Source organism: Bombus vosnesenskii, unplaced genomic scaffold (genome assembly GCF_011952255.1).
Source record: "Bombus vosnesenskii isolate JDL3184/JDL3185 unplaced genomic scaffold, Bvos_JDL3184-5_v1.1 scf7180000014105, whole genome shotgun sequence".
Taxonomy (NCBI): Eukaryota; Metazoa; Arthropoda; class Insecta; order Hymenoptera; family Apidae; genus Bombus; species Bombus vosnesenskii.
Window position 1 is genome coordinate 3,906,554 of NW_022883371.1, and position 22,668 is coordinate 3,929,221.

At 35.9% G+C, this 22,668-nt stretch overlaps 2 protein-coding genes across 3 annotated transcripts in view; one reads left to right on the top strand and one right to left on the bottom strand.

Annotated features, from left to right (window-relative positions):
• LOC117239732 (ras-related protein Rab-37-like) overlaps nt 1–15,892 on the bottom strand; it is a 175,754-nt gene extending 159,862 nt beyond the window's left edge. Inside the window, exon 1 of the mRNA XM_033505545.1 lies at nt 15,794–15,892. The gene's annotated coding sequence lies outside the window, so the exon portion shown is untranslated. The remainder of the gene's footprint in view (nt 1–15,793) is intronic.
• LOC117239733 lies at nt 1,656–5,116 on the top strand. 2 transcript variants are annotated; one of them, XM_033505547.1, is made up of 6 exons: nt 1,656–2,072; nt 2,160–2,487; nt 2,567–2,769; nt 3,144–3,247; nt 4,128–4,294; nt 4,397–5,116. In XM_033505547.1, exons 3-6 carry the CDS (start codon nt 2,762–2,764, stop codon nt 4,421–4,423), a joined length of 306 nt encoding a protein of 101 aa, XP_033361438.1. In that variant the 5' UTR covers nt 1,656–2,072; nt 2,160–2,487; nt 2,567–2,761; the 3' UTR covers nt 4,424–5,116. The 2 variants fall into 2 exon arrangements, 1 of the variants encoding a protein (XP_033361438.1); XR_004494516.1 differs by lacking the exon at nt 4,128–4,294 and having other exon boundaries at nt 1,664–2,072; nt 4,397–5,115.
• Nucleotides 15,893–22,668: the final 6,776 nt, after the last annotated feature.

A 22,668-nucleotide genomic window follows, 5' to 3' on the forward strand; every position in this document is an offset into this window, starting at 1 on the left:
AATATTACCGATCAAAATGCGGAACAGCGATCTATAAGTGGAAATAGGGTTCACTTCCAGAATTTTTATACGCATAAAATAAATACGATCGACTTTTCGTATATCCTACGATGCAAATCCTTCGCCAAGTCTGTGTTTCGTTCTGCGTTCAATATTTGTTTACAGCTTTATAGTAAAGATGTGAATAGCTAAAAAATAACTAAAATATCAGGTTGTCCAGAAATTGTCTTTCTTTTGCAGACATGTCTTTTACAACGATGAATCTTTATATAAACATGAAACCTAATCTGTAGAACGTTGTGATCTTTACTTTGATAGAACAAAATGGATCATACGTAATTCGATAAAATAATATAAAACGGAAAATATTGTGCATCCATTATTTCCTTGTAAAACGAAAGAAACTTTTCGGGCGACCTAATATAAAGCTATAATAAAGTTTGCGGTAAAATTTTATATAGCATTTTCTCCTATCTTCGTTTACGATATATTATGCAATTTGTGTAAAAATGTTGAAAATATTCTGTATATACGTGAACTGATACAATTATCTTCGTTCGCCTAAACGAAAACGACAGAAGAAGATAAAGAGAAAGATAATAAGTTACACGAAACTCCGTAAAAGTTAAATTATAGCGATAATTGGAATTTATGTAGGCATTTCTTTAGATAAAAGAATCTATCGCACCGAGAAACGAATGGAGGCCGAATTCGCACCCGACAAAACATGAATCGCCAGCAAATCAGCTTTGCAGTTGCGCTGATCCGTTCCCTTAATCACGCGACGATTCAGCTGCAACGAACAATCAGCGATATCAGCACTGCGTCATTATCATCAGCGATAACACGCCGTTCTATACATCCACTCGATGTTTTTAACCGATCCTCGATGCAACAAACCTAACGTTCTTTTAGACCCAGCGAATAGAACCTTTCGAAACTATGAAAACTACTAAATCGCAGTATAAGGCCATAAAAATATTGCAAAATCATCATCAACGGAAAAACTGGATATTTAAAAATTCTAAAACGTTTTTTTGTGAACATCTCGAGTCAGACGTCCCAGTCACGTCGAATAAACTCGTCGAATTATCAAAGTAAATCTTCGCAAATCTCTTCTCTGTTCTTCTCATCAAAAATATTAAGTCGTAACGAAAACTAAACCACTAAAGAGTCATTGTCTCAGAAGTTAAACAACGCTCAAGAAGTTTCCGACGTTTCTTACAAATATTCACGCCGAACTCGCAACTGCAAACTCGATCCTTCCGAACCCACCAAAGGCCCAAAATCTGAACAAAAGTCGCAGGAATTGATAAAAATAGACCCAAACTCCCATTCACGTTAGGTGAACTTAAGCCTAATTCAAACTAACAAATAGTCTACATAAGTAAGTAAGTAGATTATTCGTCGATGACATTATCAGTCCGATACGACATTGCCAGACAATGTACAATAGAAATAAACGCGGGACTGATTGGTTGTTTCTGCTAGGTCCAACGCAATCATAAAGATAAGCATGCATATTAGCCAAAAATGTGACGTATATAAACAAAAGCATATAGCATATAGTGTACTTTCACAGCCATTGTGCTCTCTCGCTAATTATTTTTCCAGCTGTGTTAGTACATACATCCGCAGCTTTTCCGCGGACAACGTATGCCGATTGCCGATTGGACAATTGTCTGTCAGTATGAACTAGGCTTCAGTGAACCCAGCAAAAGCTCGACTCGATCTGCCGAGTCTCTCTCTCGACTCTCCACAATCCACAACAATTGCCGTGTATGCGATCCTGTTTCCACGGCGGCAGCGGGCGACGACGGCGTCTGCGTGGCGTCAGCTGGGCGTGCCATCTTGCACGTCTGCGTCCGTCTGCCCATGGTATCAGGGTGCCACGCTATCTAAGAAGCTACTTAACTCCCTCTAACGAACCAAGAGACAAGCCAACAAAACCCGATAAGTAACAGGAGTTTCGCAGTTGGATGAACACAGGCCGAACATTCACGGCCGAAGAAGCCAAACGAGGAACGTGAAACGACGAAGGAGGTGTTCTCTGTTCAGGAACAAGAAAGGAGGTATGCTGGAACGTCCAATAAAGATGAAGATATTAAGCAGAGAGAGAAAGGTCAGTCTCTCGTTCTCCTAATCACGAATATTCACAGGCGACGAACGAAGGGGTAAGCGGACAGAGAATGAGTCGAGGGGAGTGATGATTTGGTGGAACCAAACCGGTGCTGCCAGTGCTGTCGCGACGAGGAGAGTGTCACGCTCTCTCTGCTGTGCGTGGAAGAAACGAGGAGAGGGTCGCGCTTCGAGCAAGGCGACAGGAACGCCAGGAAGTAACACGCTTGCTATTGTGAGCAACCAGTACCACTTTGGCGGCTCTTTTTGCCTTGATGCTGGGATTATTAGGAGAAACGCGAGTCTGTCTCGTTGTTCGGCAATAGGAGGTGGCGTTGGAGAGTCTGGATCGAAGCGAAGGTGGTGGAGGTTAGTGTAGTTGCGAGGACGAGGATCATATTGAGTTGGAGTTGTGATGGCAATCTTTTAAATGTGTTGGTTTTTGCAGCATTGAAAGTATACTGGGAAGACTGAAAAGGGATTTTTTGAGAGGTTTTCGGGAAGTTTTACAATTACATTTCGATTACTTTAAACGAACAGCATACAGGATATTGTGATTCAAAATTACTACAAATTATCTCGTTTGGACCTTCAAATACTAATATTTCCATATGAACCTCTCTCGTGAACACACGAGGAAATTATGATATTGTAAGTAGGTAAATTCCACGACAAATTTAAAAAGAAATAATATTTTCATTAAGTACCTTTCTTTCACTTTTCCATTTATGAAATTGATCAGTTATAGCTTCTGACTAATTCTTATACTGTTTACCAAATTTATTTAGACGTACCAAACTTATATTCGTCTAACGATCTAATTTTTTGGCATTTCACTGGAATCTGGAATTTTATAAGGATATCTATCTATGTTGAAATATCTTAAAGAAAATATGTTTATTGTTCGATGGACACGAGTTTACACGTACCGCTCGTTCGTCCAAAACTGTATTAAACGCGGCTGGTGGAATGTGGGTCGATGCAACGTTATAAAAGCGAGTACATCGCGTTGTTTGCTGTTGCAGGAAGAGGTTTTATGAAATTGCGCTGACCCAGTTTCTCTTGCTTTCCTTGTACACGATTGGATTGAATGGCGTCTCGTGGATTGATCCTAGTTTAATGGGGACAGGTACTATCGTCGCAAGAATCTATGTTTGTTTGTCTTTCACTCCTTCAGATATTCTAATTTTATCTCACCTTTGTCACTTATTATCGATAATTGACGATGTAGAAAACGATAATTCTAAGGATTGTTCATAGTACTACGTATAGATTCTGACTTCAATACGACTGTTAGGTTCGTGACATGAAACGGAGAAAGTTTGTGTTTCAAATAAGATGGAACTTATTACGCTCCATCATTCAGTTATTTAAGAAGAACCAATAGTTTGTGAAGTGAAAATAAGTTCCTTGGAAATATTTTCTTCGTGTATCAGACACAATTAAACATCTTTGAAATTAAGAAGCCAAATTAGACGATTCCGCTTTTCGAGGAATCCTTAGTTTTATCTGTTACCAATCATGTTTGAACATAAAGTTGTCATATTCTCCTATATGAAATACGCTATTCAAAATATACAAAGTAAAGACATTTTCTTATGTTCAATTAACAGAACAATCGATTCTTGTTTCTCGATATTTTTATTTTAATTATAATTATAAGAATTATTAAAATTTAGTTATAAGAATTATAGATCTCAGCAATGATCATTTTCCACCACTTCTAAACGTAAAACTATTATGCTACATCTTTTCCGTCTAAAATACAGCTCTTAAAAATCGAAGCTAAAAAGAAGTAAATTAAAGGAAAAATCTTGCAGCTATTTTGCTTGCATACGTCTGTTAATTGCTGTTAATTAAATAACAGCAGGATTCACTCATTGTTTTCAAAAATTTTGCACTTCTTTCACTATGGTAATTGAATATTCATAGTTTTTCACAATCTAACATTTCTGACACGTTAAGATGAATCCATGAAATGTTTCTTTACCAGGATAAATCATTTTCAGCGTGGCATTTGGGAAACGTGTGCCTCTGGAAGCTTGGAACAGGTATCATACCATTTAACGAAAAGACAGTAAAGATAATCAGAAAACTTGTTAACCAAAAGTCAATAACATTTTACTTGGCTGGCTTATTTGAATTGGTAAACTCAGTTTCGATGGGAAAACCGAAGGTATATTCTTTTATTTATTTTAACCGAAGAAAAGAAACATTTCCTGTACATATGCACGTTCATACGACCTAATGCTTACATATCTACTTTTCCGTTGATCAGCGGAAAATCGTGGCTAGGCGAAACTAAAAACGTAGCCGGTTCCATCGGAGACAGTGGCACGGTGTGTCAGTGACCCTGCGGTCGAGGCTGCTGCAGCAGGAAAACGCGAAACCACCGCACGGGTAGATATCGATTTGTCTGTGTTCGCTAGGAAAAAAAGTTGGCCGGCCTTCTGACGTTCGCCGCTGATATTGCCCGCAGTTCACGCTGACGTGCCATTTACTCACTCGAACGACCTCCTCACGGCCGTTCGTTCTACCTCCTGCCGTTCCACCTCCTCATCAGCGTTCCACGATCGTTCGTTTTATCGAGGAAGCTCAGGATGAAAGATAATATCGAGACTGATTAAATATAGCACAACGTTCCAGCAAGATTTTCGTCCTTTTAATGGGAATACGGGAATACGAGAAGAGAAATATTGGAATCTTTCGACTTAAGACGGAACTTAACTCTTTGGCGCATGGATGAATATGATGTTTGTTTGAGAGAACAACGCTTGGATAGGAAAGGAAAAGCCGTAACTACAAGACTGTTTTCTTTTCTTAAACGCGGACAAAAATTGCTCATTGTGCGATAATTACACTGATACATTGGAGTATGGCGATGACGTAACAATTGCAAGCGAAATTCTCAAGAGTCCCACCATTTGTAAACACAAGATGGAAAAATAGTGAAGTCTCGTCTCCATTGAAATAAACCGAGCAACCTGCTTGTTGCCTTTTCTACATCTCCAAGTTAAAAAAATATACCAAATGTCCAGCTGGACGAATTGTAAAGTACAAATTAAATAAATAAAAAAAAATTGTCCAACAAACAGCAGCTTATAGAAACATTTTGTTCACACTGAAGCAACGTAATCTGTAGCTGGATTCGCACTGAAGCGACAACGAGGAATTTTTGTCGCTTTTTGTTGTTACGTGTTTCAGAACATTTCCAACGAACAGTAACTTACAGAAATAATTTCTGTACATTGGTGCAAGTTTTCGATAAACATGGAACAGCAAGAAGTTGCTTGATGTTTTTTCGATGGAGACGAGGCTTGACACGTTTGCTATCAGCGTAGATGTAATTTTAGTCACCTGGATTCAATCGATTTGAAGTCATCGCTAATGAGAACAAGCGTATGTAGAAACTTGGAAAGATATTTCACACCAACTAGCAAGTTTACACCGGTAAAATGATTGTAATTTTAACTTGCTCGAATGTAAATAACAAAACAGATAGTAGATTGAATTGTAGTAGATTAAGTTATCTGAATGAAGCTTTAGTCCACGCAATACAAATTGGCATTTAGCGACTATAAAAAGTGTTGACCTTGAAGCAGATTCTTTTTTTTTTTATCAAGTTCTACATTTCGTTTTTGAAGTATCAAATTTCTTTAGTCACATGCCAGTACTATCAAATGACATGAAATTTAATAAGCTTGGACCAAATTAATTAATACCTGTGTAGATGCTATAACAAATACAATGATGCACCAAGACCTTTTCCAGTCACTATATATTTATGATATAGATATGATCTGTCTATAAAATCCTAAACCTTTTCCCACCACTTTTTATAATTCCACTTGCTAAACTATTCACAAAACCTTTCCCCATAACAACCACCTATCAACCATCACCAAAATCATCCCTAAATTCTCCCAAGAAAATGACATAAAATACATTCTAAAGTCATTATATGCTTATGTTCTACAATCTACTCATAAAATCATAAACCTTCCTCTATTACTCTTCTTTATAACTTCGTCTTATAAACCACTCACAAATCCCTCCTCCATAACAACCACTATCAAGCATAATCAAAATCGTCCCTAAATTCTCCTAAGCTAATTAACAACAACAAGGTCTTCTCCCATTCACCTGACCATGCGGCACGTGGCATCCTGGGTGCAGGCTAGCAAAAACAGTTCCACCCTTTGCCTGGCTCTTTTCCGCTGGAAACCGTTCTCCCCCTTTTGTGTTTCCGGCATGTCCCATAAATCACCCAGGAGCCGTGGTGTAGCGAGTTGTGGGCGGCCAGGATAGGAGGAAGGGTTTCTCTGTCGGAAAGAGCATGCGGTTGGAGTGGGACCACGTGTGGGACGGCACCATAGTACCTGAGAAGGTAGTACGGGGGCCAACAGTTAGCGCCAGACGGTCAAAAACTCGCTGGACCGGCTGCCACCGAGGGTTCTTTTTACCTTTTTTCTCTCTTTCCTTTTTTATTGTTCTTTTTCCTTTTTTAGTTCTTTCGCAACGCTCTCGTGTCCACCTCTCATTCATTTCGACCCTCTCGACCAAGCAGCCGTGGGACGCTTGTGGGCGCTGCGATTTTGTATGTAAATATACGAACACTTGGTACTTTGGCTCATAGACCTAGCTGAAATTTTGGCAGATAGTTTTTAGAGGTAACGGTACTTTTTATTTTATGTCGATTACGGATTAAACGTATCGGCAATAAAATTATAAGAATGGTCAGAGTGATGTATTTGTGACTTTTTACAGAAATTCCATAGACTCGGAAGCGGATGCGAATGATTTAAAATGATCTTGCAAAGTATGAGAATAAAAGCTTACTTCCCTCCTGGTGTTATGTAGATGTTCACTTTCATTCTGATTTCTTTGGTAAAGGTTTGATTTATATATTACACGGCGGTAGTTTCCAAGTTAATTAAATTTTTGCATACTATTTGTTAGTTTGAAAAGAAATACTTTCAAAAAGACGATTATAACACAAACGTGACTTTAATTTGAAAGATTCTGTCATCACGCGTTTTGCGTCAGTTTCATCCTTCCAAAATTAGTCACTGCAATTAGTTTTCTAAATTGACGGTAATGTGGTACGTACGTAATCCGCATGTGTAGAATGAAGTATAGATTTGATGTAGTAAATAATTAGTTTTTGGAAAATTTCATCTTAGAGGTATTATCCCCAGATCATGTTCTTTTTCTCCTAAATGTTTCTAAATATCTATTCAAAGAGATATAGGAGATGGTAATTAATATATTATGCTTTCTTGTTTCAACCTTATAAAACATTCTTTTTTCTTAAATTTAGTAGTTATTTTCATAGTTAAGATATTAATTCTTCAAACTGTCTACATGACTCAGACTTAACTCAACTATATGATTATATAGGTACCATAAGTATGATATCTATATGTATATTATAGGTAATTGAATGTAAGCCAAGTCCATTTCTTGACCGCGAGGCCAAGAAGTACAAACTAATAAATACATACATAAATGTAATATCGAATAATGTATATACATTATCTACTACATAGAGCCTGATAATTTGAATGGAACATTCAAATATTTTAAGATGAACATTTCATAATACGAATAATTTTTACTAAATATGTACTTCCTTCGGGGATATACCTAATAATTATCGAAGAATAAATTATCTCAATATAGAGCCTAATTAATAGAATAAAACACACAAATATTTTAAGATAAACATTTCATAATACGAACAACATTCGCTAAGTATGTACTTCCTTTAGATATAATAATTATCGAAGAATGAATTATGACCATATAGAGCCTGATGATTGCAATGAAACACTCAAATGTTTTAAGACAAACATTTCATAATACGAATAATAATATTTCCTCCGACGAATTTAGACGATCTCAAATTAGTATCAAATTGTAACTGAAATTTTCCTCAAATTCCATTTCAATCTAAGAAAATCTAAAAAAAATCTAAAAAAAGACAACGTTATTTCATAACACGAATAATAATATTTCCTTCGACGAATTTAGACGATCTCAAATTAGTATCAAATTGTAACTTAAATTTACTTCAAATTTCATTTCAATCTAAAAAAGTCAACGAAAGTCAACACCAGTCCAAATTTGAACCGAACAATCACCATTTAAAAAGAGAAATCTAGACATCCTAATGAAGATCCCGTAGGAAGCGGTTCCTCCGCGTTTCCATCATTCCCGTTTGTGGCGGCATCGAGTCGGCACGATTGAGATTTCTGCAAGCAGGTGGTCCCCCGTAATAAATCGTATTGTAAGCGATCCCCTCGGCTAGCCACCTGCGAATCGATATCTCGACCGGTCGGTCCAAGGCGGCTCACATGCAAATTCGCGGGTATCATGGGAGGAAAGGTTCTCTTCCTGTCGCTTCGCCTTCTCACCGTCCTTCCTGTTCTCTCGCGACCTCCTTTTTCGCCCGACAAACTCCTTCGCGCACCTGGAACGATAGATCGTTCCAATCGTTGATCGACAACTCGCGAAGAACATTCTTATTCGCTCGTTTTCGTAGCAAATTTGTTTTTCGAGCAAAATTTAAACGTAGTCGAGCTAACGAGTATCTATTAAGGTTAAATCTGAAAATTTAATCTTCAACATCGAGGTGATCCAGGAACATTGCTTTTTTGTGATGGAAGTTCATTTATAGTTCACATTATTACGTTACTCTCATTATCATTAAGAAACAGATGTATCTTGAAAGAGTGTAATGGAGTATTTGATTGAGAATTTGGCTAGAAATTTCGTAGATTTTCATTTGATTTCATCCGTACTATAAGTTGATATTCGTGAAACATTAGATAGACGTAGTTAACACGTTAAGCGCCAAGCCTGTTTTGTCTTCCTTTCCGTTTAGCTCGGGATATTCGATTTCATCGATCTGCTGGCGGCCAGAGATCTGTGCAAGGTTGCGTGTATATCTTCGGATATATTTCTTCTATGAATTTATCGCAATCTGTACTCTACATTCTGTTAGAAATGCTTTCTCTTCGGTTAATTGTCTGTGGTTCGTGTCCCAGTGCAATTTATACGAAAATATAAGTTTTTAATTGTATGCCAACAGTGACTAACGACAACAGCGGCCTGAACGAAGAGTATACTGTCAGTCACCGGTGACTGACATGGCGCTTAACGTTCAATGAATTGTTTAAACAATAGAGTGGAAAAGCTTTCTTTTTTATTTAACTCTTTTGGTCGATGAAGGATTGTTATTCTATTAGCATTCGCTAAACGAAATCTGCAATCATTTTCTTTCAACACAAACACGCGCTGCAGTTTTTGTTAAAATAATATCGCTGTATAAAGATATATTTTTATCAATTTCACATTTCACATTTTCATTCTTCTATTCTACAAAAGTTGTTCACATGGCTACGATCCCACCACGGCCTTGTGATACGTTAACAAAGCAGATGGGAAAAAAGGTATTCGCAGAAACGTGAATGCAATAGCTGCCAATGAATACGCCAAAATTAAAGGCACGTACAATAGTTGTCGCGTTCGTCCCGTTTCGATTCGATTCTCTTTGACGTTGTTCCACTTGTTGATATTAAGCTCTGTGCACACTTGGACTGATATGACCATATAACAATGTTTATTTGTCGCACTGTCATATTTTACTTGCTCTTTTTCATCCTCTTATATGGAATGTCATTTAACATTTCTTGAAATATCATTTTTAGGATATATAGTAAAATATCTATACCTATCTATCCGATCAGCAAGATTTGTAAACTGTATAACGTCTTTTTTTTCAAAATAAAACCTTTGATTTCAAGAAGTTTTGTTTTGATTGTATCGATTGTATAGTAAACATTCTCGGAGTACGAAGGATTAAGAAAATCAAAGAATATTCAGAAAGTAAACGGTCAATGAATGGAACGAACACCCTATATGTATAGTAGTTTTAAACGCGGATAGCAATTTCTACCAATGTACATAATAATAATAATATCCTGTAATAACGAATAATCTCTTAATTATATAATATTAATAATCGAGTAACACATTTATAATAGCAAATCACCGACATATTATGTTATATAGTAAATTATATTATAATAAAAATTACAGTATATTACCCATAATTTCAACACTAATTTCCTCACATAAGATGTACATAGTTATCCTAAATTGTGGTGATTGGTTACGTACAATGTAACCGCGAAATCGTTTAATTGTTTGTTACGAATATTTGCAATTGTCTTTTTACTATAAAGTCTCGTTTTAAAATCAGGATGCACGTTATGTATCGGAAGATACGATATATATTAATAGCGTGTACACATCATATTGGTCAATTACATCCCACGGTGGCAAAGACGAAACGATGTCTTAACGCAGCAAGCGCATCGTTTCTGAATAGTTAATCGTAGGCATCAATCCGACCGGCTCTCCTCCAGTCGAGCATGCTCGATTAATTAGCAATAAACACGCCAGTACACGAGCTCGATCGCTCGATTACATATGCCAGCGGAAATTGATTTCCAACCATCGACCGATCAACTTTCAAACAGTTCAAGCTAATTTGTATGTTGTCCCAGGTAAATGACAATAATTGACGTTTAATAAGACTGAATTATTATAATAACGTACTATAATCTAAATTAAGCTAAAACGAGATGTTGTATGTTTCTTAGATATTATGCATACACGTAGATACAGGCTGTTTCTAAACTAAAGTTAATTTCAATCTATTTATTTATTCAACAATTTTCTCTAACTTTATTGCACTTTCGCTCCATTTTTGTGTATCGTGTGTAGTTTAAATTGCATTGTTGACATTAAACTATAGATTCTCGGGTATTTGTGATAAATCTGAAGATGCAAAAATGCACAGAACGTTATATATGTTGAATATGTAAAATATTTAAGGCGGGACACGTACTCGTTAGAATGAATTTTCGAATTTCGAATATTCGAAATTATTATTATTAGTACTAATTAATATTAATATTATTTCGTATACGAATTTGCACAGAAATCCACGGTCTATTAATTACAGTGTAAGTTTCATACTTGCATTTGCACACGCTGACATTGACAGAACTTCGTTTCAAATGAGTTTAATTTAATTTAAACTTAATACCTTCTAACACTATGATAAAGGCAGAGAAAGTTATTAACCTTATTTGTTAAAACCTGGATTCTAGTTTGTCGAATTACAATATCGAAATGTAAACTATCGTCGATCAGTGCAAGGAAAAGAATTTCACGTATGAACTGACGCAACAGGAGCTTCGTTGGTTTTGCTCGTCCCACGAGGCGTTAAAAGTCAAAGTCGCAGCCTGAAATATCGTTATTATGTTCGTAGCAGATATTACCGGGGCCGACTATTGATAGACCAGCCGCGAAAAGAATGCGCCTGTCGCGTTTAAAAATAACTCGTGACACGCGTTATCCGCGAACGCTATTTTAATCTCTCCGTTGCTTCTTTTGCTTGTTGTTCGAATCGTTGTTGATGTTGAATCATCGTGCTGGGATTGATTGGTTACGTTAAGGGAAGTGATCGATACATATTGCGCAATCCTGTGTCCTGAGAAGTTGCGGCAGATGATGAAGCATCAAGGTTTTTTTAATTCTTCAAGAGTCACATTTTACAATATTTTACATTTTAATTCTTCCTCTCAGAAGTCAGACTCATCAATTACGTCTTTCGTTCATCTGATAATTATACTTTAATATTTATTGCACTTCAACTTTCATAAAGTTATATATCATAACAGTTGTTCATGACTTTCCTCAATTTCCATATTATGGCAATTAATTTCTATTCAGTTAAATCTTTTCGTCCTGATATTTTCTAAACCTTAATGTACCTACTACATACAACTCACGATATCGTTGTACCGCAAGAAATACTAATTTCTGTCATTCGGTTCAAAATAATCACGGAATACCTGAGCAAACGAAATTCCCAGTACTTCAGTATCCGAACATTTCTTTTCTATATTAAGCTTTAATATCTTAAAATAAATAATCTAATTTAAATGATCTAATCGAGGTGCAAAAACGCGACTGGACGTTGGCACATTGACATTCAAAAATATCTTGCACATGAAATCAATGCTTTCTCTTATACACGTTGATTTCAGATAAAAGATAGTAAACGTTGCGTTCGATTATTAGCTTTCTGCGTGTTGTTAGTACAAATCGATTGAAACTTTCGCAAGCATATTTATGAGCACAGCGCAAGTATGTAAGCTGGAAGTTGATGAGCCGTGTGTATCGTGCGACGACCGAAATAATTCTACGTCGCGATGGTTTCGGAGCATCGTCTCCGGCGACTGCTCAAATAATAAATTATTGAGCCGCATCGCATGCCACATCGTGGCCACGTCGATGCCTCTCCGGTGAAAATCGATTCATCGACTCACCGTCCCGCCATTCAGAAGCTTATCCGACGTGAATCGCTGCGACGTGTAACGGACGTCGAAAAAAGTACGGGTTAGGTACATCCTCGATAACAGGACACACGGCCATGTGAAAGAACCTTTTTTCATGCCTTTGTTCGTTGTTTTTTTTTCATAGGTATATGTCACGGTATTCCTGCTGTTTTTCGATGCGTACCTTTTATATTTTACTCGTAGGCATTCGATAAAAAATAGTGGAAAATATTTCGAATATTACTGTTCTCGTTCTTGTAATTCATATTAAACAAAATATGTTATATTTCTGTGATCGTATTAGTAGATCGATTGGAAAGTTCTATTGTCACATCGTTTGTATATTTATAATTTTGTTTCAAGATTTTCACAAATGAAGGTATACATATGTATGTTTGAAACGTCAAAACACATGCAATATTTAAGACAAGCTTTGAAATAGAACAATTTCTTCAATTTTTCAACAGATAATTTCTCCACCAATATATTATACAACTCTTTTATACGTCATATTTTGAGGATTGAAACATACATATAAATTAAAACTCAATTTGTAGATATCTGGAAGAAAGTAGAATATTTATATAAAATCATATAACTTAATCCAAAATAATGTAAGTTACTTGCAATGTAACGATACCAATTGAGCGTTAGTGGATATGCCTATTGATCGACAATTCACCAATAATACATTGATTTGTATTAAGCCATTGATTTGTCGCAAGAATACCGACTTCTTGACGTTTCTGCCGCCATTCAAGCCCGATAACATCGCATCGGATCTATTATAAAATCGTTTAAAATCGTTAAACGATCCTGCATAACAAGAGCAAAAAGTGCAGCTATTTCCACTCATTCACGTGACAATACAATACGCATTGAACGCGTTAGATGGTCTCAATAGTATTGCGATCGTTTCTTCGCGGTGCCGCGAAATTATGCCTTCGATCATAGAATTATGGGATCCGACCGATCGATAAATCAATCCCATATGGGGAATGCACGTGGGCAACGGAGAACGAACGACCCTTCGCCGACTTTTGCGTTCAACTCGATCAATTTTCACGCTCTACGAAAGCATCGTTATCGTTTCTTTGTTCTCCTGCTTTTAGCGTTTGTAACAATAAACACGTTACGTACAAGTAGATTGCGGATTTTTATGTACCTACGCGAAATGTAATGATGCAAAAATGTATAGTATCGGGGAAAAACACATATAATACAGTCAAATATAGTATCTACTTGATAAAATATTTAGTAGGTAATACAATTTTCCATCTACATCTGATTTCTTAATTTGCCTTCGTAAAGATATGAGTTTGCATAGATATCCGCAGTCACGTAGACTACAAATAAATAAAACAGAGAATTTAAATGAAACCTTACGTGAAAATTAAAGTTTGATTCTATTAGAAAACAATAGTCGAATAGAATGAAGGTAATTTCAATTTTAATAGGTTGCATTTGGAGATTAGTTGAACAAGGCAAAGGGATTATTTTTACTTCAGTTTGAAAACTACTTTGAATTTGCATACCTTAAATTTCGCTTAAACTTTGGAAACGTGGGCTTAAAGCGAAAATATAGAATTGTTTAATATGAAATTGTAGAAGATTTCCGAGAAAGTCGAAACTTTCTAGTACAAGATTGCTAAAAAGAACTGGAATATTCTTGTCTTAGGCCGCCTTGAGAAAGCTACAACTTTCTTGTCCCAGGTTCTCTAAGAAAACTAGAATTCTACGGTCTAAAATGTAGAAGTCCAAGAAAACTGCATCTCTAGTATTATATATGTCATATATATACATTCTCAGATTGTCTATGAATCTTTCCTAATAAGAGAACAATATCCTGTTATTAAATTTCCAAAAATTCTATTTGCTAAAATTGTAGATCACTCTAATCTTATATTCTCCAAAAATAATATCGGATACGTGCGAAGCAATCAACGCTGAGTTAATACCAAAAACTTATTATACTTGATTGATAAATTGATAACACAATTCTAATAATATTCTCTGCGACATTACATGATTTTAAGGAGGATTGTATATTTTTTCAATCCATAACAAATTATAAAGTATTCCGTGACAAAACTATAAAACGCCTTTGTGTAAAATTTCCATATACGAAATTTGATATAAAATTGTATTATATTTTAATGTTAAATTAATTCCAAAAGAATATTCATATATTTTCTATATTCATGTATATTTTGTATTGCTCTACCCATATTGTATTTTTGTATATTCATTGTGTTGAAATCACCAATGGAATTCTATTTTTCCGGGATCGTTAAGTTCCAATTCTTCCAATATACGGACCGATAAAATGTTTCGTCCGTAGTATTTTCCATCTGTGATAAAAGAACCTCATGAATTGCGGTAGAATTTACGATTCAGTCTTCTTTTATTCGTTCGAATAAGCAGGAAATTACAGGGCCGATCGCAAAACACTGTGGCATTCAAAGCCTTTCGACCAATCGATAAATCAGTTCCATACGCGGAACGCGTGCGGTTAAAGGTGCATTTGCACTATGCGACAGGCGCACAGGTAAATAGACTTGCCATATTAGCGCGTGAAACATCATACATGTGTGAAAAAACCAGTTTAATTGGAAGCTTTTAATTCAAGAAATTAATTCAATTTTTCGACTATTTAGGATATCCTTAATTATATGTATATCAGAAGTTTGTACTTCATAAATAATAAATACATACATTGTAATATGTACATATAAATAATGAATAATTATAATAAAGAGTTATCCTCATTAATCAAGTTATTTCAACTAATTTGAAAGCGTATACTAATATATTGACTTGAAATATCCTTTCATATTTCAAATAAAGTTGGTGGTCTCTTAATTGTTTCTTAATTTGAAAGAAATAATGATTGTTAGCTGAAGTAATGTTATGTCTAATTCTATGATTACTGATATTGGTCCATTAATTGGTTCACTAACTTTATATATAGCAATCCATATTTCATTAGATATATACACATTATTAATATTATTTCTGGAAGCCAGATTATTTATATTCAAACAATTTCAACTCACATAACCTATATTTATATATATAAAAGCTTGAAATCAAATTATATATCAAGTAACTTGATTAATGTGAGGTTTTGACCTATAATATCTACACTTACATATAAATATTATATTACCCTTTTCCAGAAAAATGAAAAGCTAATTATTTGTTCTAGTCTTAACAAATTCAACTTTAAAATGTTTAACCTAAACAATAAAAACAATTACCTTTCTTTACACCTTAAATCTTCATGAAGAATCAAAAGAAATATAAAAGAATCTTTCTTCGAACAATACCAGCAATTCAGAGACACCTTGCATTTATTCCTAATGAAGAAATAACAAAATATAGATTAATCCAAATAATAACAACTATTACTTTTATACACGTTTAATACCTTCGTTCAGAATAAAAAAAAAAACGAAAAACAATCCTCTTCTACATAATATCAGCAGTTCACTGACACCTTGTACATATTTATTTCACCTCTAATAAAACGGACGAAGCCAGGATACGCAATAGATCAGTTGGTAGCATCACGAGGGCACTTTAATTGGACTCGTTAGTCTCGATAATCGATGAGACTCGCAGCGCGGCGAGCGAGGTCTCGCAAACCGTGAACGGTAACGCGCGAAACGCTGTTAAGTCGTAGGCGCGTTTACACTTTCGCCGCTTAACAGGATTTAGCGGACCCTCGCGAAATAAATCTCGGTTATTTCGGTCGTGGATCGCCGCTGCTCTCCGGCCTCGTCGCACTCTGCTTAGGGAAACTCGCATAAATTCCCCCGTTAGCTCAATAGCCTGCGTTTCTCTTCCGAATTATAGGTTAGGTTACATCCGTGAATCATATTCAATGTGACAAAATCGCGAGCACGAATTGCATGCATACTGTTAGTCGATATGTTCGGTGAAATTTGTATAACGAGATGGTTAGTGATTTTGAAGAATTTTGTGTATCGCAGAAAATTTGGTGAATTGAAGATTGTGTGAATGCTGTTATTATGATCGAGTGTGTGTTATTACAAGGTATTTGTTTGTTAATGTAACATTTTATATTGGTATAAGAGATTTTTGTATTGGAATTTTTAATTTTATTTATTATTATGAGCGTTTTGGAATGTGTGAATGAATTATTTAATAGGTTTGACAAGTATACGCATGTAATGAACAATTCTTCCAATTTAAACTAATTCATTGATGAAACCATTCTGTTCCTATTTGGATATTTTTTCCATATAGCAGGTAGTTTACGACTAATTCGCATTTACAGTTTAGACTCGAGCACGCTATATATGAATACTTCTATTGTGTTCGAATGTGTATGATTTCAAGGTATTTTTATTTTTATTGACGTTTCTGCGTTGAATTTTAATACTACCAGAAATCTTGCATAGTTAAATGTCACGTAACAAATACTTTCCGCGCCAGGCATGAAAACAAATAAAAATTTTATCCAGCGGCTAAAAATTCATAGCTTTCAAATAAACAATACGTCAATTAATAAGTACCTATTAAAATAAAATAAAAGATAGTCATTTCTGTCATCCTAAAACTCTTTATTATACATCGCGTAAAAAGCAATATTTGCATACGTCACATGTCAATTTGACACCTCAATCTCAACTAATTCTTACAATTAGATATCTTCAGAACATACATTCCCTTAATATACTACCAATTGTTCCCAAAGAGGCACTTCAAACCGGAATCTTGCCATTAAAACGGGGTCGCGGTATCCAAAGATGAGAAGAATCAGCGTTAGTCGCTTTCGATCGCAGTAATTAAGGATTTTCCGGTGGGAAGCGAAGCTAACGAGCTGCTAACGAGCAGCTACGCTCATCATAATCGAAGCTGGACGATCGTTCGCGAAGCACATCGATCCCAAAGAATCGTGAACCATCGTCAACCAGTCGAGAAAACTAGTCGAAGTGTGGTTAAGTCGATGGAAAGTGTCGCGAACGTCACTGATCTTAATCTAGGATTACCGAAGCCGGTTTATTCGCGACAACTTCTATCTTTCTCTCTTCGTTTCATCGAGGTTTCTCTTTTCGTTCCGGGTTGGCTCCTTTGCCGGCGATCTTTCGTGGTCCACCGACTGCACCCTTCACCTTGCCTGTTTTCTCTTGCTCCCTTCCTCTTTCTGTCTCTCATTTTCTCGGGGAAAAATCTGCCGGTGGTGCACGGTTTTAATGAGTCTCCTTGAAGCCGGCCGCTCTTCTGCCAGTGGCGTAACACTTCCGGTGGCCTTTCCGTGCTCGATTCGCACTTTATCAGCTTGTTGTCGAGCTCTCTTGAGTGGTTTTGTAATTTTGAACAGAGATACGAATAATTGTTTATGGGATTTTGACTAATGAATGAAATATAGATTTTTTAGATGTGTGATGATTAGTCTGCGGATTTAGGCGAATTATGATGGTTATTATGATCACAGTGCTTAAATTACGATGATTATTGTGGTAGATTATGATGATTAGATTACCGATTTATGAGGATTTATAGTTTTATAGACACGATTAAGGAAAGGGAATATAAATAGAAATTTGTTTCGCCTTCTAAAGATTGTAACATGAGTACTTTATTTTGAACGTTTTGTATATTTTTGTACATTTATATTTGCCATAAATACATAAATATTCACAGTATTTGAGGTTTTCATTGTTCGTGGTTTTTCTTTATTCCAATATGTGGCCTTTTATATTATATTTTGTATGAATGGCAAGAATTAATTAATTCATCACAGTTTAAAGAGATTAGAAATTCTTAGATACTAATTCAGATAGAACTGTTGTAGTATATTTTGAAAGATAGTTCAGACTTCACAGAAGATCGATTGATTCCAATATTGAAATTCGCAAATAACCATTGAAATAACAAAAAGAGTGCCTGATACAATTTAAATAGTATTCCAGGGAGGAATATTTGATCTTAGCTGATTTCTATCGAGTCTTTCACCACATGCTACGACACTGTCGCGACTCTTGGTTACCTCTTCTCTGTTCCTCGCGTCTTTTTTCCATGATCCGCCTCCGCAGTCCGCCACAACCTTCTTGGGTCTTTCAATATTCACGTGGTTGCTCGAGAACCACTCTTTCGTAGAAACATCTACGCCATTCCACCATTTTTCTAGATCATATACCGCTTTCAACAAAGAGAAGCGGAAAGTGTACGCGAATATTCTGAAGTATTTGAAATTTATAATTCGCTGATATTCTAATGATAATTTAATTATAAAACTCTCGACTTATACATCTATAGAATATAAGTTACAATTAAAATGATACACCGAAAATGATAACTCTATGGAGTTGTGTCTATACCTGAATAAAAGAATCGAGAAATAATCTTGTTAAAAGTTCCTGGATATTTTCAGTAATTATAAAACAGGAAGATATTAAAAATGTATTATTATTTGGTAGGTTTGTTGATTTTAAAATCTCATTGTAGAAATCGTCGTATATTATCTCTATTAGACATGTACGACTGTTTTATAGATAAGATAATATTATCTAATAACTTCATTTATGTATTATGTATATATTTTTGTTATATGTAACTTGTTGATAAAACATTTACAAACCTAGACTCGTATCCCATTTCTTTCAACTTTTATTATATAATATGCCGATATCCGTCATTTTCCTGATTCTTGCACAAATTCCAGTGTTTCCGAATTAACCTGAACGTTCAAGCAGTAATTTTCTTCTCAAGTTTGTACGAATTTGTTTGCACATTCGTAATTGTGATGGTCTTTAGAACGCAACTGTCTAAGTAATGTCGTAAAATATATGATACAAAAGCACCTATAAAAGAAGAGCATTGCTTCAATGCAAAATTGAAAGGATACACGACCAGCGAAAGTTTGAGATCGCTGTGTATTTTATATTTTATATAGTCCAAAAATTCGAAAAGAAATCAATTTAGAATTTCGCTATCTCAGACAACTTTTTAGGAAAAAATTGTATCGAAGTAAAGGATATTGTCATTAACAGATTGCAAACTGTTGTAATTTTATATCTTTATGAATATTACTAATCAAATGGAGCGTAAATGAATCAAAATTTGTTTCACCTATTAGATATTACAATAAACTCTCTACTTTGGGTATTTTACATATTTTTGCATATCGTGTATATTCTATTGATTTCTATACATTGAAATTCTCCAGAAATACATAAGCTTCTGCAGTCTATCGATTGATATCTGTAGCATTAATTTCGAATTAATAATGAAACCAACACGTATATCAACGGAGATACAATTGGAAAAGAAGATGGTAACCAACAAACAGTAAGATATGATCTAAATGTACTTTCGTACCATTCAAAAGATTAAATATCTCCGTAAAATCCTGACCCATTTCTCAAATAATCACGTTAAATACAACGTTGAACGATTAGCTCGGCAAGCTTCGCGTATCATACTCGACAGAGTTCGAATTCAAGCATCCCAGAGCGGTCGAATTCCGTCGACGACGAAACGATGGGATTCCAGGCCGGCTGACAGCCTCGAAATCAATTTCCAAATGGACGCCGGGGATCCAGCGTTTCGGATCCCGTGGATCGAAGGCGTCCGCGGCATCCTACGATTCTGCTCCGCGAGTTGCCACACGAATTTGTCGAGCGGAAATACCGCCTTTTATCCCGGTTGCTCCTCTGTCTCTGTCTCTTTTTCTCCCTCGTCCGTTACTTGGAACGGCTCCAAAAGTGATTTGCATCTAACGAAGCCACTTTGTTCTCGCGCGACGTGGCTTTTCTTCCTCGACACCCGGCCATCCAAAACGAACTGCCACGTAAATATCCGAATGGAATAGCTTCATGGAGTAACATTGCCGTGAAAACGAAATAAAACTATTTGGAGAGTTGAGACAATTAATGATTTAAATGTCCGAAAAATTGGAAGTGATTTAATAGAAAGAAATGTAAATTCCATGTGAAATATAGTAGAAAATGCTGGAATCGTTGATGTGATTTCTTCATTCTTTGTTGAGAATGTTTGAGGAGAGGCTCGAGATTCGTTTTACTTTCCTGTGATCGAAAATCTTTCCACGTCCGGAATCGATAGGTTCGTAAGTCGACTAAGAAACTGAAGAATTATTCATGGAAAAGTAGCAGAAGACAATGTACTCGCTAATGAAATTTAATATTTTAAACAATACTTGTCTATATAAATATTTATCGAAATCGATAATTAAATTAAATCACCAAGTGGTAAATGACTTTCAATTAAAATTCTGTGCAGCTTTTTTTAAAACAGATACAATCTGCAACAATTACAAGATACTATTTCCAAACAAGCATCTATACAAAAATTGTGTAAGTCCTCCGAATAATTCTTCTATCAATAATTAATTTAAAACAGTGACACTGGTAATAAATAAATAAATATATAAGTAATAATAATCTTCTCTGATTCATATTCGCTATTAGAAACTCGAAATAAACAATTTACCATTAAATCGGTATAGTTACCTGCCCAGAATACCAATTACATAGTTTCTGAACTCAAAATGAGTCACTTTCGGGTCACTAACCACTATAGTGCTAAGGCATCGATCGTCGAATAACGTAACCGGGAGTTAGCCTCGCCGTGGTTGGTTAATAACGCGGTCTGCTTCACCGTGAATTCCTCGTGATCCAACCCCAAAGGCGGCCTGGCCCGTCAGTCCTGTTACGTTTTATGTCATTGGGCTTTACGGAGCTTTCACGCTAGCCAGGAGGGTGGTCCGACGCTCTTCAACAGTGGTCCGAGCTCTTCTGTTTATCGACTGTTGCGAGTCGTTTGCCACCGACGCTTATATCACCCCCTCACAACCTTTTTATCTCCTTTACACCCTTTTCATTCTCACGAGTTGTTGATTCTTCATACGAAATTTCAAGCCTCCTTTGATGTTGAGTGATTGAGACGCGTTGCGTTGAATTGTTTCAAAATATTGGAAGATTTATACTTTAGAAGGTTTTTTTAAGGATGATGCAGGCTGCTATTTGACGATGATTGGGATGAAATGATTTAATGTGAAAAGGTGAAACTTGAATACACTGTGAGATGTGAAGTTCTGTTTTAGAGCATAGATGCTGCGAAAAATCCTTATACAAACTTTTTACGAATATATTATGTGTGTTTTACGAAATAATTTGAAATCTCGTTGGTACTGTAATGAGATCTGACTATCATGATTTGATCAAATTAGAAAGTAATCTGAAAATATGTACTTATATAAGCTACATGATATTTAGTGCAGGTATTTATATACGCTTTGCAGAGTTCACAAAAGTATTCAAACAATCAATTAGTAAGCCTCAACATTCGATGAAGTCATCTTCAACAGCTATTCACGTTATTAACCCTTTACTAAATACTTGTCATAAATATCTTGTAACTTCAGATTGGTTTTAAATCTGACTAACGTAACTTTGATTTAATCATAGATCTTTCTGCATTTGTAGAAAATTTGAAAGTGCAAAATTGCACGTATAAAAAAATACGTAGAACATTCAAAGTATAACGTTGTTCATAATATTTGGTAGTTAAAACAATTACCTACCGAGATTCTACTTTTTTAATTATATTTTCAAAGATATTAATTTGCACAAAAATCCACGATCCAGTCGTTACAATACTAACGAAATTCCTAATTACTTTACATAACACGCATGATGTTATTATACATAAAATTGTCCTATAACAAATGCTCAAATATTTTCGTGTGCCATTGTATCGTTTCCACGTACGTATACACACAGCACGTAATACGAGGAAAATCGAGCAAGACGGTGGAGCGCGAGTCAATATTTACCAGGAGACCAGAGACGTGGCAGATTTTCGTCCTTCCGCTGGTAAGATCCTCGTACAGCGAGTCGAAGGATCGCGATGGCTCCCATGGATAGGCAGGAGGATGGGGTGGGGACAGGATACGCCAGGTTTTCGGGACGAGAGCGCGAAGAACGCGTGGGAGTGGAGGGTCGTCAAGGACAATAGAAGGCCCGTGAAAGGATCAGAGGAACAGGACGCGGTGCTGGTCCACCGACGTGTGTGTCGGTGATTTGGTGCGTGGCGCTGATTGGTCGGCCGCCGGGTGGATCTTCGATTTACGATGCTGCTGTGC